Source organism: Capsicum annuum, chromosome 3 (assembly GCF_002878395.1).
Source record: "Capsicum annuum cultivar UCD-10X-F1 chromosome 3, UCD10Xv1.1, whole genome shotgun sequence".
Classification (NCBI taxonomy): Eukaryota; Viridiplantae; Streptophyta; class Magnoliopsida; order Solanales; family Solanaceae; genus Capsicum; species Capsicum annuum.
Window position 1 is genome coordinate 16,224,427 of NC_061113.1, and position 19,488 is coordinate 16,243,914.

General features: G+C 30.8%; 1 protein-coding gene across 1 annotated transcript in view; it reads left to right on the forward strand.

The window, feature by feature from the left end:
* Positions 1-2,248: 2,248 nt before the first annotated feature.
* Positions 2,249-19,488, forward strand: part of LOC124896586 — a 31,757-nt gene continuing 14,517 nt past the window's right edge. The window contains exons 1-2 of the mRNA XM_047408169.1: positions 2,249-2,353; positions 2,414-2,524. Coding sequence (XP_047264125.1) covers positions 2,249-2,353; positions 2,414-2,524 — 216 coding nt within the window. The remainder of the gene's footprint in view (positions 2,354-2,413; positions 2,525-19,488) is intronic.

Here is a 19,488-nt window from a genome sequence, read left to right on the forward strand (position 1 = left end):
TTTAATTATGTACGATAAGTTAAATTGATATCAATTCGAATTATGAATTATAAAACATGATTACACAAAATTAACATATTAACTACTTGATAGTATTTTTTAAGGATCCAAGTCTCACAAGATAATTATGTATATTTTATTTATATAAATGACAAAATTTGATGCGTTTTTAAGTTTAGATCTTTAATCATATAATAAAGGGTTATCTAGTCATGCATATTTTTCTTATGTAATTTTCAAATAATATACGTTACTCTCCTTGTCCAAACTTTTATGGTATTGATAGTCAATTATATTTTTTAAATAACTGAAGTTTTTAATTATTGTGATTTATAATACTTTTCTTCTATTCCAATTTACGTGACACTAATATAATTTTGAGAGTCAATCAAATATTTTATATCTTTTAAATTTTTAAAGTTGTTAATTATTGTGATTTATAATATTTTTTACATATTTTTTGAAATATATAATAGATTAAATTATTTTTAAATATTTTAAGTTATTAACTATTGTAAATCTCTCTCTCTTAACGTTACACTCAAACGGGCACTTTCGACTACCGGCGACAGCGACTTCGACGCCGGTGTTGACGCACCGGCACAGGTAAGGCCCACTCCCTCTCCTTTGATCTCTCCCTCCCCAGTCCCCAGGTCTCCCTCCCCCCGGCACTCTCTCTCTCCCGAGTCCCATTCTCACAGTATCATTGAGGCAGCACCGATCGAAACCGAATAAAATAGTCAGTTCGACTAAAATTGGTGACCAGCGTATGGCAAAAGCAAGGAGACGCCCCGGCGATATTCCAGTGAAATTCCGGCGTCATTCTGGTGAAATTCGGCGACTTTCTGGCGGCTTCTTTGCCGGCGGCCCTAGTCAGGCAACAAATGTCGACACCAAAACTGTAGTAACCAGCTATAGCAGGAATACTCCCGGTGATTTCTAACCCTTTATTTTATTTTTACTTTATTTTATATCCTTGTACTTTATTTTATCGCGCAGTTTTCCAGTATTTCGCTGCCTGTATTTTTTGTGGGATTTGTATCGATTAATTGGGTTTGCATGGTGGCTTTGGTTTTGGGGATAGGAATGATGAGGGTACTTCTCTGTTAGATTTTGCTAGGGCCTTTGGATTGGTGATAGTGAATTCCAGCTTTCCGAAGAAAGAGGAGCATCTGGTTACTTTTCGTAATAGGATAGCTAAGACCCAAATTGACTTTTTGCTGCTTAGGAAGGGGGATAGAGCTTTGGGTAAGGACTATAAGGTTTTTCCGAATGAGAATCTTGCAACCCAACATAGACTTCTGGTGATGGATTTGGTTATTAAGATGGGCAAGAAGAGGAGGGGTGGGGAGGGTCGACCTAGAGTTAAGTGGGGTGGCCTGACTCCGGTCAGTGCTTTAGAGATAGAGGCAAAGTTGGAAGGGATGGAGGCATGAGAGTGTCGGGGGGACGTGGATAGTATGTGGAATAGGGCGGCGGGTTGCATTAAGGAGACTTCTAGAGAGGATTTGGGTGTCTCTAGGGGATGGTCTGACCGGCATCGGGGGGACTAGTGGTGGAATGAAGAAGTTAAGAAGAAGATGGCTTACATTAAGTTGGTTGAGAGTAAGGAAGAAGAGGAGAAGCGGGTATGCAGGGAGGAGTACAAACTTGCTAAGAAAGAGGCTAAGTTAGCAGTTACGACTGCTAAGACAACAATGTTTGAGAGACTTTATTCGGGTTTAGAGGAGAGAGGAGGAGAAAAGAGGTTGTACAGGCTTGCCAAAACTAGAAAGTGTAAGGGTCGGGATCTGGACCAAGTGAAGTGCATTAAAGGAGAGGATGGAAAAGTTTTGGTGGAGGACGTTCTAATTAAGAAAAGATGGCAGTCGTATTTCTATAAGCTCCTGAACGATGAGGGGGACAGAGGTATTGTGTTAGGAGAGTTGGAGCACACTAAGCAGCCTTGCAATTTTGGCTACTGTCGGCGTTTTAAGGTCGAGAAAATATGTGAGGCTATTCGCAAGATGCAAAGGGACAGGGCGACGGGGCCCGATGAGATTCCAGTGGACTTTTAGAAGTATGCTAGCAAAGCGGGATTGAGGTGGCTAACCCATTTGTTTAACAATATTTTCAAGACCGCTAAGATGCCCGAGGCGTGGAGATGGAGTACAGTGATTTCTTTATACAAGAACAAGGGAGACATTCAAAGTTGCAACAACTACCGTGGTATTAATTTTTTGAGTCACACGATAAGGATTGGGAGAGGATGGTAGAGCGGAGGTTGAGAAAGATAGTGCCTATTTTGGAGAATCAATTTGGATTTATGCCTAGTCGATCGATGACTGAGGCAATTCACCTTGTGCGGAGGCTGGTAGAACGATATAGAGAGAGGAAGAAGGATCTGCACTTGGTGTTTATCGACTTGGAAAAGGCGTATGACAAGGTTCTTGGGGAGGTTCTGTGGAGATGCTTGGAGGAGAGAGAGATATCAGTGGCATACATCCGTTTGATTAAGGACATGTATGAGGGGGCGAAGACTCAGGTAAGGACTGTGGGAGGGGATTTCGAGCACTTTTCGGTCTTAACAGGGCTGCACCAGGGATCTACTCTTAGCTCGTTTCTATTCTCCTTGGTGATGGATGTGTTGATGCGAAATATACAAGGGGAGGTTCCTTGGTGTATGCTCTTTGTGGATGATGTAGTTTTGATTGATGAGTCACACCGAGGTGTTAATGATAAGTTGGAGGTTTGGAGACAGACCCTGGAATCTAAAGGATTCAGGTTGAGTAAGACCAAGATGGAGTACTTAGAGTGCAAGTTTAGCGACTTGAGGCAAGAGGATAATGTGGTGGTGCAGTTGGAGTCGCAGGCGATTTGTAGGAGGGATAGTTTTAAGTATCTTAGGTCTATGATCCAGGGGAATGGAGAGATTGATGAGGATGTCTCCCATCGTATTAGGGAAGGTTGGACGAAATAGAGGCTTGCCTCGGGAATTTTATGCGATAAGAAGGTGCCTCTTAAGCTTAAAGGTAATTTCTATAGAGCTGCGGTACGGTAGGCCATGTTATATGGGGCGGAGTGTTGGCCTGTTAAGAATTCTCACATCCAAAAGTTGAAGGTTACGGAAATGAGAATGTTGCGTTGGATGTGTGGATTTACGAAGGCGGACAGAGTCAGGAATGAGACTATTTGGGAGAAGGTGAGAGTGGTTTCGGTGGAGGATAAGTAGCGGGAAGTGAGGTTGAGATAGTTTAGCCACGTGATGAGAAGGGGCACGGATGCCCCAGTCCGTAGATGTGAGAGGTTGGCCTTGGAGGGTTTCAAGTGGGGTAGGGGTAGACCAAAAATGTACTGGCGAGGAGTGATTAGACGTGACATGGAACAGTTACAGCTTACTGAGGACATAACCCTAGATAGGAAGGTTTGGAGGAAGAGTATTAAACTAGAAGGCTAGGGTGGGTGGTCGAGTCGTAGTCCGTAGTTAGAAGGTTTAAGGATAGCTTGGTTGGGAGTTCCAGTTATGGGGGAGGGGGTCCTTGGGTTGTTAATTATACTGTTTTTTTTGTGAATGTTGGTTCTTTTGTTACTTTAGCATATTGCTTGCCTTTTGGTTAATTATACTTTATTTTTGTGGATGTTGGTTCTTTGTTCTTTATCATGTTGCACGACTGTTGGTCTATGGTCTTTTGTCTTGAGCCGAGGGTCTATCGGAAACAGCCTCTCTACTCCTTCGGGGGGAGTGGTATGGACTGCATACATTTTACCCTCCCCAGACCCCACTATGTGGGAATATACTGGGTTTGTTGTTGTTGTTGTTGTTGTTGTTAACTATTGTAATTTATAATACCTTTTATGTAATTTTAAAATAATATGTGTTACTCTCCTTGTCCAAATTTTTTGTCATCGATAGTCAGTTATATTTTTTAAATAATTTAAAATTTTAATTATTGTGATTTATAATACTTTTTCTATTCCAATTTAAGCAGCACAATGCTTTGATTGCCATAATAATTAATTAGAGGTGATTTAGTAAAACCACAATTGAAGCAGCAAAACAGACATGTATTAAATGACTTAAAACAATTAACTAAAAGTGATATAACAAAATTACTATAAATAAAATACTTGTCAAAAAAATTAAGTGGACCTCATATAAGATGTCAAGTTAGTTTAAAACATCAATAGTTAATTATCATTTTATGTATTTTACCTTTTTTATTAAATATTATTAAATTTTTAATACTTAGATGAATTATAATAATTAATTAGGGTTAATATTTAGTAAAATTATGATTGAAGTAGCTGAAGCACACATGTTATAAATGTAAATTTTACCTTTTTATTAAAATATTATTAATTTTTTAATACATAAATAACTTAAAATAATTAATTAGGAGTGATAATGTAAAATTACTGTTGAAGCACACATATCATAAAATGTCTATTTTACTTTTTTAATTAAATATTATTAATTTTTAATACATAACTGACTTATAATAATTAATTAAGGGTGATATAGTAAAATTATGAATTTAATATTATTGATTTTTTAATATATAAATGACTTATAATAATTAATTAGGGGTGATATAGTAAAATCACGGTTGAACCATCTGAAGCAGATGTGTCATAAATGTCAATTTTACTTTTATAATTAACTATTATTAATTTTAATTAAATATTATTAATTTTTTAATATATAAATAATTTATAATAATTAATTAAGGGTAATATAGTAAATTTATTTCATCGATAGTCAATTATATTTTTTAAATAATTTTAAATTTTAATTTTTGTGATTTATAATACTTTTGCTATTCAAATTTAAGCGGCACAATGCTTTGATGGCCATACTAATTAATTAGGGGTGATTTAGTAAAACCATGATTGAAGCAGCGAAACTGTCATGACTTAAATAACTTGCAACAATTAACTAAAAGTGATATAACCAAACTACTATAAGTAAAGTACTTGTCATAAAAATTTAAGTGGATCTCATATAAGACGTCAAGTTATTTTAAAGCATCAAGAGTTAATTATCATTTTATATATTTTACCTTTTTATTAAATATTATTAATTTTTAATATTTAGATGACTTATAATAATTAATTAGGGGTGATATTTAGTAAAATTATGATTGAAGTAGTTGAAGCAAACATGTTATAAATGTAAATTTTACTTTTTTGATAAAATATTATTAATTTCTTAATACATAATTAACTTATAATAATTAATTAGGAGTGATATAGTAAAATTATTGTTGAAACACACATATCATAAATGCCTATTTTACTTTTTTTAATTAAATATTATTAATTTTTATTACATAACTGATTTATAATAATTAATTAGGGGCGATATAGTAAAATTGTGGATTTAATATTATTTATTTTTAATATATAAATAACTTATAATAATTAATTAGGGTTGATATAGTAAATCATGTTGAAGCAGTTGAATCAAACATGCCATAAATATCTATTTTACTTTTTAAATTAAATATTATTAATTTTAATTAAATATAATTATTTTTTAATATACAAAAAAATTATAATAATTAATTAATAATGATATAGTAAAATCACGGAGCAAGAAGCTTGCTGAAGCAGACATGTCGAAACCTAATAGATTTGCACGGCCCGTGCTAGCACGGGCCCAATATATATATTTTTATTTTAATTTATGTAAAGTAAATAGAATTTAAATAATTAATCATTAAAATAATTTAAGTTTTTAATTATTGTGATTTATAATACTTTTTTTTCTATTTCAATTTAAGTGACAATGATATAATTGCAAGAGCCAGCCAAATATTTTATATTTTAAATTTTTAAAATTGTTAATTATATGATTTATAATATATTTTACATAATTTTTTAATAAAATATGATTAGTCTCTTCGTCCAAATTTATGCGGCACATATAAAATTTTTACTATCAATCAATTTTTTAAATATTTTTGTAAATTATTGTTATTTATAATACTTTTTATTTCATTTTCAAATAGTATATGTTGCTTTATGTCTTCCTCGGTCTCTTCCCAATTAATATCGCACTAATATAATTTTGATAGTCAATCAAATTTTTTATGTTGACATATCATTTTGTTATTCTTAATTTTCTCATACATAAATAACTTATAATAAGGAGTGATATAGTAAAATCATCGTTTGAAGGATGACAATTTAATTTAAAACATCAAGAGTTAATTTCACATTTTATGAGTTAATTTCACATTTTATGTCTATTTCATTTTTTTATTAAATATTATTTTTTAAATACTTAGATGACTCATAATAACTAATTTAGAGTGATTGATTATGTTACTCCTATTAAAATTAACATAATTTTGTCATATCCAATAGTAATCATCAATAACTCACCGGAGTAGTATATTAATTAAGTACGGGATGCTATATTTTGCATATAAAAAATATGATATTATTAAACATTATTGGATAGTGCATTATATTTATCTCTCACAATAATAAATCACAAATGTCAATTTAAATTCTGCAATGCTTAGACGACCACAATAATTAATTAGGGGTTATATAACAAAATTATGATTGAAGCAGCGAAACAAACATATCTTAAATGGTTTATAACGACTATTAGAAATGATATAGCAAAATTCTTATAAAAAATATTTGTGAAAAAAATTTAAATTAGTATCATATAAGACGTCGACTTAATTTAAAACATCAACAATTAATTTATCATTTTCTATCTATTTTATCTTTTTATTAAATATTATTAATTTTTTAATACTTAGATGAGTGATAACTCACAATAATTAATTAGGAGTGATATTTAGTAAAATTACGGTTGAAGCAGTAAAAACAGATATGTCATAAATATTTTTTTAAGTCAATATTATTAATTTTTTAATAAATAAATGACTTATAATAATTATTTAAGGGTGATATAGGAAAATCATGCTTGAAGGATGTCAATTTAATTTAAAACATGAAGAGTTAATTTACCATTTTGTGTCTATTTTATTTTTTATTAAATATTATTAAATTTTTTATATTTGGATGACTCATAACAGTTTATTAGGAGCGATATTTAGCAAAATTACGATTGAATCAGTTGCAGTAGATATGTCATAAATATCTATTTTCTTTTTTTAAATCATAAATATATATTTCTCTTTCTTAGTTAAATATTTATTAATTTTCTAATACATAAATGACTTATAATAATTAATTAGAGGTGATATAGTAAAATCATGGAGCAGCTGATCGCCAAGCATGTCGAGACCACCGTTTAAATATTTGTGAAAAAAATTCAAATGGTACTCTTATAAGAAGTCAACTTAATTTAAAACATCCAGAGTTAATTTATCATTTTATGTCTACTTTATCTTTTTAATTAAATTTTATTAATTTCTTAACACTTAGATGATTAATCAAGAGCGATAATTAGTAAAATTACAATTCAAGCAATTGAAGCGGACATATCATAAATGTCTATTTCTCCTTTTTTAATTAAATATTATTAATTTTCTAATACGCAAATGACTTACAATAATTAATTATGGGTGATGTAGACACGGTTGAAGGACGCCAACTTAATTTATAACATTAAAATTTAATATATATTTTATGTCTGTTTTATCCTTTTTATTAAATATTGTTAATATTTTAATACTTATATGAGCCATAATAATTAATTAGGAGAGATATTTAATAAAATTATGATTGAAACAGTTGCAGCAGACGTGTCGTAAACGTCTATTTTCATTTTTATTTAAATATTATTAATTTTCTAATACATCAATGACATATAATACTATTTCTCTTTTTAAATTAAATATTTATTAATTTTTAATAAATATTTGGTAGGAATTATAAGGTGGATATCTCACGAATAAATTTGAGATATTTCATAAATAAAATTTATACCATGTTTGATTGATGCTATAATTTTATCCCGAAATTAATTTACACCATCACATGTTAAAACTAATGCCAAATTTAGTCTTCAAGATACATAATTAAAGGTACTCGTGGTTTTACTGAGTGTCTCCCACCTACTACACTTGAATTCAATTTTTACCGTCCCCCTTCACTTTCCGGCATATATAGTTTTTATATCAAATTGATACAACACTTATACCATATTGATACACTTTTGCAAAAGAGACATATGTATATACATCTATACCAAATTGATACAACACTTATACCATATTGATACACTTTTTCAAAAGAGATGAAACTTATGCATGCATATACAATCCCTATACAAAATTGATACGACACTTATACCATATTGATGCACTTTTTCAAAAGAGAGGGAACCTACACATGCATATACAGTTTCTATAACAAACTGATACCACACTTATACCACTTTGATACATTTTAATTTTTTTAAAAATATAGTAGTGAAATAAAAAAAAAGGTAAAAATATTGAATTTCTTTTTCATAAGAAAAATGGGCAACTTTTTTTTTAAATGGAACTAGAAAAACTTTTAAAAAATAAATAAATTGAGAAGGAGACGGAACCTATAGCGAAATGGATAAAAGTAGGAATTAATTTAATGACTAATTATAGGTAATTAATTTTGGGAGGATATTATGGTGAAATTATTTTAGAGTGAAGTGTTATTTTTGTCATTTTCCCTAAAAGTTATTTTTATAAGATTTTATATAGGGTAACTTACATAAATCCCGAATTTTTAATGGGTTCTAATACTTTTTCCTATAATTTTGTTTAATTACATGATATCCTGAATTTTAATATTTATGATACGTATTTTTAACCTTGATACATATGCATTGTGATACATTCGTAATTTAGTGGTTAGTTAAATAAGAAAGTAACTATTTTCAGTTATTATCAGGAGTAAAATTAGGCACAAATCGTGGAAATGATACATCTGGTTCCAGATGTATTACAATGATACATATGGTTCCAGATTTATCACAATGATACATCTGAAACCAGATATATCACAATGACAAATTTCGTAATATCACTCACTAACCATTAAAAATTCAATCTCACACCAAAATAAATAATTTACATATGTTAAACATAGAGTAAATACATAATTACCCCACTGATATTGGCCGAGATTTTAAAAAAGACACCTAAACTTTGAATTCGACCTATTACCCCACGATTCTTTTTTATTTCGTTGCAGACACATCATTTTTCGCTGAATCTCAGTCACAGCAAGGAGAGTGAAATACACACGCCAATCAGGTGCTGCCATGTGTCAAATATGTTTAATTTATATTTAAAAAAAAAAAATTAATAAAATTTTACTTTTTATTTAATTTAACACTCCATCCCTCTTCCCCCACCCCACCCCATCCAGCAACTCCCCCCTAGTAGCTCTCCTCCACTCCACACCCCCATTCAGCACCCCCCACCCCCATCCAACACCTCCACCCCATCAGCATCTCCCCAAGCACCCCAAACCCCCCACTCCATCACCATTCTCTCTCCCCGTTCATTGTTTTTCAAATCAATTCAAAAAATAGTTTTATGATTGAATTTAGTTTTAAAGATAGTTAAATGATACGATTTAATGGAAAAATTGAGCTTTAATGATATGATTTCAAAAAAAAAAAATCTTCAATGGAGGAGCTATAATGGTGACTTGTGTTGAAGAGCTTTAATAGTGTTGAAGAAGATATTGTGTTGAAGAAGAAATGGTAGGTAGTTAAATGATATGATTTAGTTGTAAAATGGAGTTTTAATGAATGATTTTAAAAAAAAAAACTTCAATGGAAGCTTTAATGGTGAATTGAGTTGAAGAAGAAAGAGTGGGTGAGTTGGGGAGAGGGGGGGCGGAGAGGGGGTAGGGATAATTCTTAAAAATAAATAAATATTATTTAAAAAAAATATAAATTATATATTAAATTATGTTACACGTAGCAGCTTTTAATTGGTCAAAAAAGTCAAATTCAAGCCCTTTCACGCGCTTGTGGCGCGTGTATACACGCAGAGGGTCAAAATAGTGTATTTGCAAAGAAATAAAGAAGAATCGCAGTGTAATAGGTCGAAGTTAAAGTTTAGGTGTCTATTTGCACATCTCGGACAAGATCAGGGGGGTAATTATGTATTTACTCTTAAACATATGTTAAATATATCAAACATATATAAATAAATTTAAAATATGAATCACTATCACAAAGTATATGTCATATGTATCACCAGTATTCCAACAATAAATGTATCATACCGGTAATGTATATATTTTGATAACTGATTAACAACACCAATACATATTTTTCATACTATTATATCAGTGTTACACATATCGTTTCTCACAGAATAAAATGCATCAATGGTGTGTGTAAAAATATATCACGAAATTAAATAAAATACCATATATATCAATTGAGAGATATCCAAACTGAATGAGGTTGGTGAAATCATTAAATGAACAAAAAACATATGCATCATCCTTAAAATTATGAAAAGAATATACAAGTTCTTTATATATATTTATATATATATATATATATATATATATATATATATTAAATACATTTATTTGATACATATGATTGATACATATGTATATGTCTTGATACATATGATTGATACATATGTATATGTCTTGATACTTATGATTAATACATATAATTTCACCTCCCCCTCCGTCATTTGTCCGCAACATCACTGCCACCTTGGCCACCCCCCGTCTTTCTTTTTTTTCACCATCGCCACTTTGATCGTTATCGTCCAAAATCTAACAACTGATTGTTCAATTTACTTATGATTGATACACATAAGCCACCACCACCACTCCCTCCGTCATTCGTCCTCACCACCACCGTCACTTTGGTCGTTCTCGTCAGAAATCTAATAATTGATTGTTCAATTTCTCATCTTTTCCTTCATGGGTACTAACTTAAAAGTTGAAAAAGAATACAAAATTGACAATAGAAAAGTTGATAAAAAGATTAAAAAAAAAAAAAGACAATGACATTAGTGAAGAAATTGCAGTAAAAGAGATGAAAGTTGTATCAATTGCTGATAATTTGGAAGAGATTTTAGGGGATGAAATATTTAAAAAAAAAAATCTTCAAAGATAAATAGACTGTATGCATTAATTGTAGAGTTAAAGTAGGGTGGAGGTTTTATTCATATGTATCAAGAGTAAAATATAAAATTTGAGATTTAAGTAATTATTTAAAAAGTAAAGAATTTTAGGTAACAAGGTCTCTTAGGTTTGTGGCTTAGTGTAATTTGTCCTTTTTTTTTTTTTTTTTTTTTTTTAAATAACAAAGTATCAAGGCCAACTCATTTTAGGACCACTTCTAAACTTAACCCTAGTACAACATCTTAAAAGTCCATCTACCAAAAGTACTACATCTTAGAAGCCTAAAAGTCCATCCACCAAAAGTACTATATCTTAGAAGCCCATCTACCAAAAGTAACAGGAAATTACGCCTAATAGTTCTCAAAGTGTTTGGTCTTGAATTATTCATAACGACCTAAAAATTTGATAAATATGTAAAATGTTTGTTTTGGTGTGATTTAACTGTTTTATTCCTCCCCGTAGTTGCATTATGGTATTTCTGGGCTGTGGTGGTGATTCACACGATTTTCGAATGCATTTTGGCACCATTCATGCGATATTGCAGTTTTTGATGGCTTCGAGAACCTTATTTTGAATCTATGTGGATATATTTTGATCCGTTTGACGGATGGTGGAATGTCAATTTTAGGCTGGATAGACCCTTGATTCAGGTCCCGATGAACCCATTTCGATCTGTTGGTCAAAAAGATGAAAAATTGAAAATATAGGTGTGGAACCCACATTTGATCTAGACAACCTCAGATAAAAAATATAACTGCACCAGAAGCTCCGGAATATCGATTTTAGGGCGGTAACATGTTTGGTGGGATTTTACGGCTTTTAAATCTCATTTCGATCCTTGATTTGTAAAATTATGATTTCGAATTTCGAGGTTCAACTCTGTTAAAACGATATTTTTTCAAAATTGAACTGCGCTCGGAACGTCGAATTTAGTGTGGCTGCATAGTTCGTTTATATATGTCGGACTCCGAACGAATTTCGAGCATTCCGTCGAAGTCCGTTTGGACTTAGAAAAATCTGCACTATAGTAGATTTTCTGCAATATATAGCAGTTCATTTTAGGTTTTTTTTTTTTTTTGACTCATTTTGTTAATTCTTTCACGTTATCAGTTGAAAGTTAAACCCTAAAATAGCGTGAGAGCTTAAAAGTGAAACTTGTGGATGCTTGTGAAGCTAGATTAACATCTATTTGTTGATTCTATTACAGATTTAAGGCTAAATTTCTTTCTTTTCTTACTTTGATTCTTGATTTAATTGTTAAAAACCACAAAATCCTTTTGTTACCCTTCTTGTTGGTAATTAAAAAGTAAGAAATTCATTATTCTATTGATATCTCACTTTTTGGTTAAGGAAATAAAAAAGAATTCAATAATACACTGTCGGCGGTACGGAAACAAAAATGTCTACTTCTAACCTGCATACAATAATTCAATTTCGATTGATCAATTTCTGTAAGGCTTCCAGTTTTTGAGATTCAAACTTTTTATTTGACTATATGTTGGGATATAATTTTTTTAAAAATAAAAATTACATATTTGAAACATCTAAAAATACAAGAAGTTACAATAATTAATACTTCAAAATATTTTTAAAATACAAATAAAATTATGTTAAAGAGTAATTTATTTGACTCTTAAACTCAAAAAATCATCACATAAATTGAGATGAGAAGAATCTATGGTGGGCAGAGGAAACTAATAATGTTAATGAAGTTGCATTAGCTTAAATTTTGCTGCATTAGATTTTTTATTTTCTTAAGAAATTCCAATTCCTTTCTCTCGAGGCTTTGACCCAATATTTGTGATAAAATGTTTATTGGTGACGTGCGGCTATTTCATAAATCTCATGCTCATTTTAACTACTAGAACAAAGTCCTGGAAACTCATTTGGATAATATCTTTTTGATCTATGTATCCATTGACCAATGACTACTGTAGCTTATTGGCTATACGTTAAACTTAATTCAACACTTTCGACACAAAATATTGATATATTATATAGAAAAAAAATTATGATAAATATTACTCAATATTGAATCTGTAATTTCAAATATATAAAAATATTTTTTTTTGAATCCGCTTCTATCACATAGAGGTATCAAGCTGCTAAACCACACTATGAAAGTTTGAGAAAAAATGTTGAAGATCGGTTAAAGAGGAGCATGACTATTTTTGTAAATCAGTTCAAATTCTATTTTCTTTTGGTTGGATAAAAAAAATTCAAACTACTTAAAATATATTTTTCTTCTTGTCAATATAAAAGTTCATAATAAACAGAATCGTTCCCCTCTAAGAAAAGAAAAAAAAAAGAATTAATACATTCAAGCTTTATATTTTCAGTTTCTATGGAGGATCTAATTTAATAAGCTCACTTACAATTTGAATGAAAGTAATGACCTTACAAAAATCTCAAAAAATGTATTTTGTATATTTATCGATCTTCTATGTTATTCTTTTTGGGTAATCTTTCGTGAAAAAATAAATCATATAACTAGAGAATATTTCTAAGCCATTATAAAATCAGATATCCCATTTGGTCCTTGTCCAATTTATAATTTAAAGATTGGGGGTCGTCTAGTCATTGGATAAGAAAATAAATTTTGAGACAAAATTTTGAATTAACTTTACTACATATTTGGTACGAAGTACTAACAAAATATGAGATTATTTTATTTCGTTATTTATATTAGGAAGGTGAAATTACTATATCATATGGAGGGTGGATAAAATAATTCTATGAGATATTTCAATACATGAAAGATCCTTACTTATCCCGTCGGCGTACCAACACCCTCGTGGTTTTACGGGTTGTCTCCCACCTACTATACGAGAATTCAATTTTTACTGTACCCCTTCACTTTTCAAGCCCTAAGTCTTTTGAAGTTTTGAAAAATTAATCAAGAATTAGCGTAGAAAAGGATGACATCTCACCTTAAATCCGTAATAGAATCAAGAAATAGATGTTAATCTAGCTTTTCAAGCTCCCACAAGCTTTAATTTTATGTTCTCACACTATTTTAAGGTTTAACTCTCAAGAGTTAAGGTGAAAGAATGGGAAAAAAAGAGGGGTCCAAAAACAAAATTCGACAGGATGTCAGGAATTCGTTCAGAGCCCGATATATTCAAATGAACTATACAACCACATTAAATTCGATGCTCCAGACTCAATTGCTGTATCAAAATTTCAAAAAAAATAATATCATTTTCACAAAGTTGACCCCCGAAACTCGAAATCGTAATTTTCCAAATCTAGAATCGAAATGAGATTTAAAAGTCGTAAAATCACTTCAAATATGTTACCACCCTAAAATTGATGTTCTGAATTTGCTGGCGCAATTTGTTTAGTCATTTATTGCACGGATCAAAAGATATCCATCGAAGTTTGAAATAAGGCTTTCGAAACCACCAAAAATCACAATATCACACAAAAGGCACCAAAATGCATCTGGAACCATGCCAACCACCCTCACACTCCAAAAATACTGCAATGCAACTACGAGGAGGGATAAAGCAATCAAATCATACGAAATCATAAATTTCATATATTTCATCAAATTTTTAAGTCGTTATACCAAGTGGTGTACTACGCATCTTGCTCACCTTGAGTTCCAACAACCTTGTTTCCCTATTACAAACTCAATATTTTTTTTTATGTAAAATAAGATCTTAAAACAAATGCCATTGTCAAAAAAATAAAACTCAGTCAACTCCAATATCATTATAAATAAGTGAAAAACAATCAAAATAATTCACGCGACATGAATGCTTACTAACTATTGAGAATCTTGTTCACGGGGAATGTCTCTATTCTTATTAGTACCTCTAATGACTATGCAATCGACACAAAATAGTGAATGAGGACATGGATATACTCCCTCCGTTTAAAAAAGAATGACCTAATTTGACTTGACATAGAGTTTAAAAAAATAAAGAAGATATTTGGATCTTGTGATGTTCAATTAAATATATGTCAAAGGTATCAAAATGTTCTTCAATCTTATAGTCTTAAACATGTCATTTAGAAAGTTACAACAACATACTCAGTGTATTTCCACATAGTGGGGTCTGATTGCCATTTAGAAAATTAAAATTAAAAAATTGCTAAAAAAAAAGGAAGGTCATTATTTTTGAAAGAGACTAAAAAAAAAAGTAGGTCTTTCATTTTGAGGCGAAAGAAGTACAAAATTAGTAAAAAAAAAAAAAAAAAAAGTAAAGAACAACAGTGATGAAAGATGTAAGGAAAGAGTGAAAACCCCCTAGAACAATACACAATGCTATCTTCTTAGATTTCTATGATCTCTAAGAAAATCCCATCCAAATAAAATCAAAAAATTTGACCAAAAAATTCTAAACAGAGCATGCATGAGTAGACTCAACTAAGAACTAAAGACATGTAATTTTACAATAACCATCAGAGAATTTCATACCTTGTAAAGATACTAAATTAGCAGCGACACTACAAACACAAAAAAATCATCCATGAAATTGGATGAGAAGGGAAGAAATCTCCAAAGCAGAACTATGTCATTGTATTGAATATCTCACTTTAACTCATCGAAATTACCTCTCAATAGTTAGAAGTTTCTAACTATTACACAGAACAAAGTGTAGAATGAAGATCTCTCTTTTCTTTCCGTAATTTTAAAAAGGTAATTGGGAATTTTCAATTTCAGATATTCAATCTTCAAATGGTTCAAAGAAAGCTTAAAAATGATATATGCTATTCTGTCGGTACTAATGAGTGAGAGGGGGGAGTGGGGTGGGCTGGGGGGGAGGGAGAGTGGAGAGAGAAGAAGATAAGGGGTCTTAGATTAATTGGTAATGATTCACAAGGAGAGAAGTATACCTATTTTCACTATTACAATACACGTGTCTCAAACTCAGTAAAAATTAGAGGGTTGTTCATTGAAGCTTTCGTACAATACATATTATGTTTTTGTACAATTATTTTAAGTCGTGTTTGTCCAACAACTTATTGGTTTATATACAAGGGCAATATTAGAACATAATATTTTTTTCTAGTTACTGGCTTTAAATGAAAAGATCGTATTGTTCCTCATCTTCAAATTGTACAACGAAACAGGTGATTGTTAGAATACTTGTTGTTTGGTAAGATGTACAAGGTGGAATATCTCATGAATAAGTTTGAAATATTTCATATATAAAGTTTATGCCATGTTTGGTCAATGATATAACTTTATCCCGCAATTAATTTATACCATCAACCAAACGTGGTAAAACTAATATCAAATTTAGTCTTCAGAATACATAACTGAACGTCGTCATAGTTTTACTAGGTGTTTCTCACTTACTAAACGTGAATTCAATTTTTACTGTCCCTCTTCACTTTCCATATGTAATTCACACACACACACACATATAGATTAAATAATAATATTTTCCCCTAATTACTAGCTTTAACTGAAAAGACCGTATTGTCCCTTATCTTCAAATTGTTTGAGATGTTTCGTAAATAATATTTATACCATATTTGATTGATGGTATAACTTTATCCCGTAATTCATCTATACGATCAATCAAACATTGATAAAACTAATACCAAATTTTATCTTTAGAATACATAATTAAATGCCCTGGTGGTTATATTGGGTGTCTCCCAAACGTGAATTCAATTTTTACTGTCCTCTTTCACTTATATATATATATATATATATTTCCCTACTTACTGGCTTTAACTGAAGAAATCATATTGTCCCTTATTTTCAAATTGTACAATGTATAACATGTGGTTGTTAGAATACTTGTTGTTTGATAGGACGATATCTCAGGAATAAATTTGAGATATTTTATGAATAAAATTTATACGATATTCGATTGATGATATAACTTTATTTTAGAACTAAGTTATACCATCAACCAAACATAATTAAACTAATAGTACCAAATTTAGTCTCGGTATAACCCATCTTATCTCATCAATCATGAGACTATTTTATATCACCTTTTATCTGATAAAAAATAATCCAGGAATTATAATCTCAGAATTATAATCTAAGATAATTTTATTTACGTACGAAATGACCCCTTGAAATTTAACGAATCAATTCCATTGGCCTCACACGAAATTTAATTTATCGAAATTTAACTAGGCTAAAACCACAACTTCAATAAAAAAATGTTTGATGTTGGACAATTTTATTTGGACCATTAGATAATTCAACTAAAGTGTACGAGGTAAAATCTGAACCATCTACTCTTAAATGAATTGAAAAAAATCAACCTAAATAAATGCATAAAATCATCTCAAACTTTGCAATTTATACAATATTAAAAGATAATAAATTTGTCTATTGGCTTTAAATGAAAAGACCTTATTGTCCCTTCTCTTCAAATTGTAGAACGTAAAATATGTTTGTTAGACAAGCAAATATCTGCAAACATAAAATTAAATGAAGGCTTCACAAGTTGATATACTCCCTCCGTCCCGTTTTACTTGTCCCAAATTTTCTAATCTGGTTTTTCATTTTATTTGTCCTTTTTTACTTATCAAGATAAGATAATTATTTTTCCATGTTTTACCCTTTGCATTAATAACTTTTTCTTTAAATTAATATGTAAACACCATTTAATAGGGATACTATGATAAACTAGCCATGTTATTTATTATTTTTCTTAATAGTTGTGCCATCCCAATTTAGAACGGATAAAATGGAACAGAGGAAGTACATATTAACGGAAGGCTCCACAAGTAGATATATAAATTAAATGGAGGCTCAAAATAACTCCCTATAAATAACCCCCTAATGAATCTAACAATACACATCACAACTTTGATTTTTCTGTTATAAATTAAACCAAAAGTAGACCAACATATATGGAAATGAAACAAGAGAATTTTATATATATATATATATATATATATATATATATATATATTGTATTTTCAACTATGTCTTATTTTTTTCTTGTTACAAAATGAAGACTATGGCATGGCTATTTATAGCCTAAAAAGGAAGATAAAAGTTTTTCCACTAACAAGGTGGATGATCCTTAATAATTTGGATGATGAATGGACTTCTACAATAATTTTCCTAACACTCCCCCATAGAAGTCCATGTAAAGAAAATTCTATTGAATACACATTTGAGTGATGCCTCATTAAAAACCTTATCAGGAAAAATTAGTGGGATAAAAATGTTGATTAAGGAAAAAAGAGTATAACACATATTCTTACTCCCCCTGAAGAAGACCTCGATTCAACTTATTCAGTCTTCGCATTCCAATCTTATGTACCATCTTCTCAAAGGTTGAAGTTGATAAAGATTTGGTGAACAAATCTGTTGGATTGTCAGAGGAATGGATCTGCTGCACATCAATACCACCATTCTTCTGAAGATCGTGCGTGAAAAATAACTTTGGCAAATTGTGCTTCGTTTATCTTCCTTGATAAAGTCTCCTTTTAGTAGAGCTATGCATGATGCATTGTCTTCAAATATAATTGTGGGTACCTTGATATCGAGCTTCAAGCCACATCTTTCTTTGATGAAATGTACTACTAATCTCAGCCATATGTATTCTCTACTTGCTTCATAGATTGCAATTATCTCAACATGATTAGAAGAAGTAGCAACGATGGACTGCTTTGTCGATCTCCATGATATTACAATACTTCCGCATGTAAACACATAGCCTGTTTGGGACCGTGCTTTATGTGGGTCAGATAAATAACCTGCATCTGCATGACCAACAAGATTTCAACTAGCTTTGTTAGTATAAAATAGACCCATATCAATAGTCCCTTTTAGGTACCTCAATATATGCTTAATTTTGTTCCAGTGTCTTCGCGTAGGGGAAGAACTATACCTTGCTAGTAAATTAACAGAAAATGCTATATCCGGTCTTGTAGCATTAGCAAGGTACATAAATGCACCAATAGCACTGAGATATGGTACTTCGGGACCAAGAATCTCTTCACCCTTTTCCAGAGGTCGGAATGGATCTTTACTTACATCAAGTGATCGAACAACCATTGGAGTACTTAATGGATATGGTTTGTCCATGTAAAAATATTTCAAAATCTTCTGGGTATAGGCTGTTTGGTAGGTGAAGACTCCGTCTGCTAAATGTTCAACTTGCAGACCAAGATAAAGTTTTGTTTTTCCAAGATCTTTCATTTTGAATTATTTCTTAGATATTCGATTGCATTTTGGACATCTTTTAGAGTCCTGATGAGATTTATATCATCCACGTAAATAGCGAGTATGACAAACCCTGACACCATTTTCTTAATGAAAATACAAGAACAAATAACATTATTTATGTATCCTTCATTTTTTAAATACTCAGGCGATTATACCACATACGCGCTGATGATTTTAGACCATACAACGATCTTTGTAATCTGATTGAATATATAATTATCGAGACTTTGAACTATATGCTTCACACATTTTTAATCCTTATGGGATTCTCA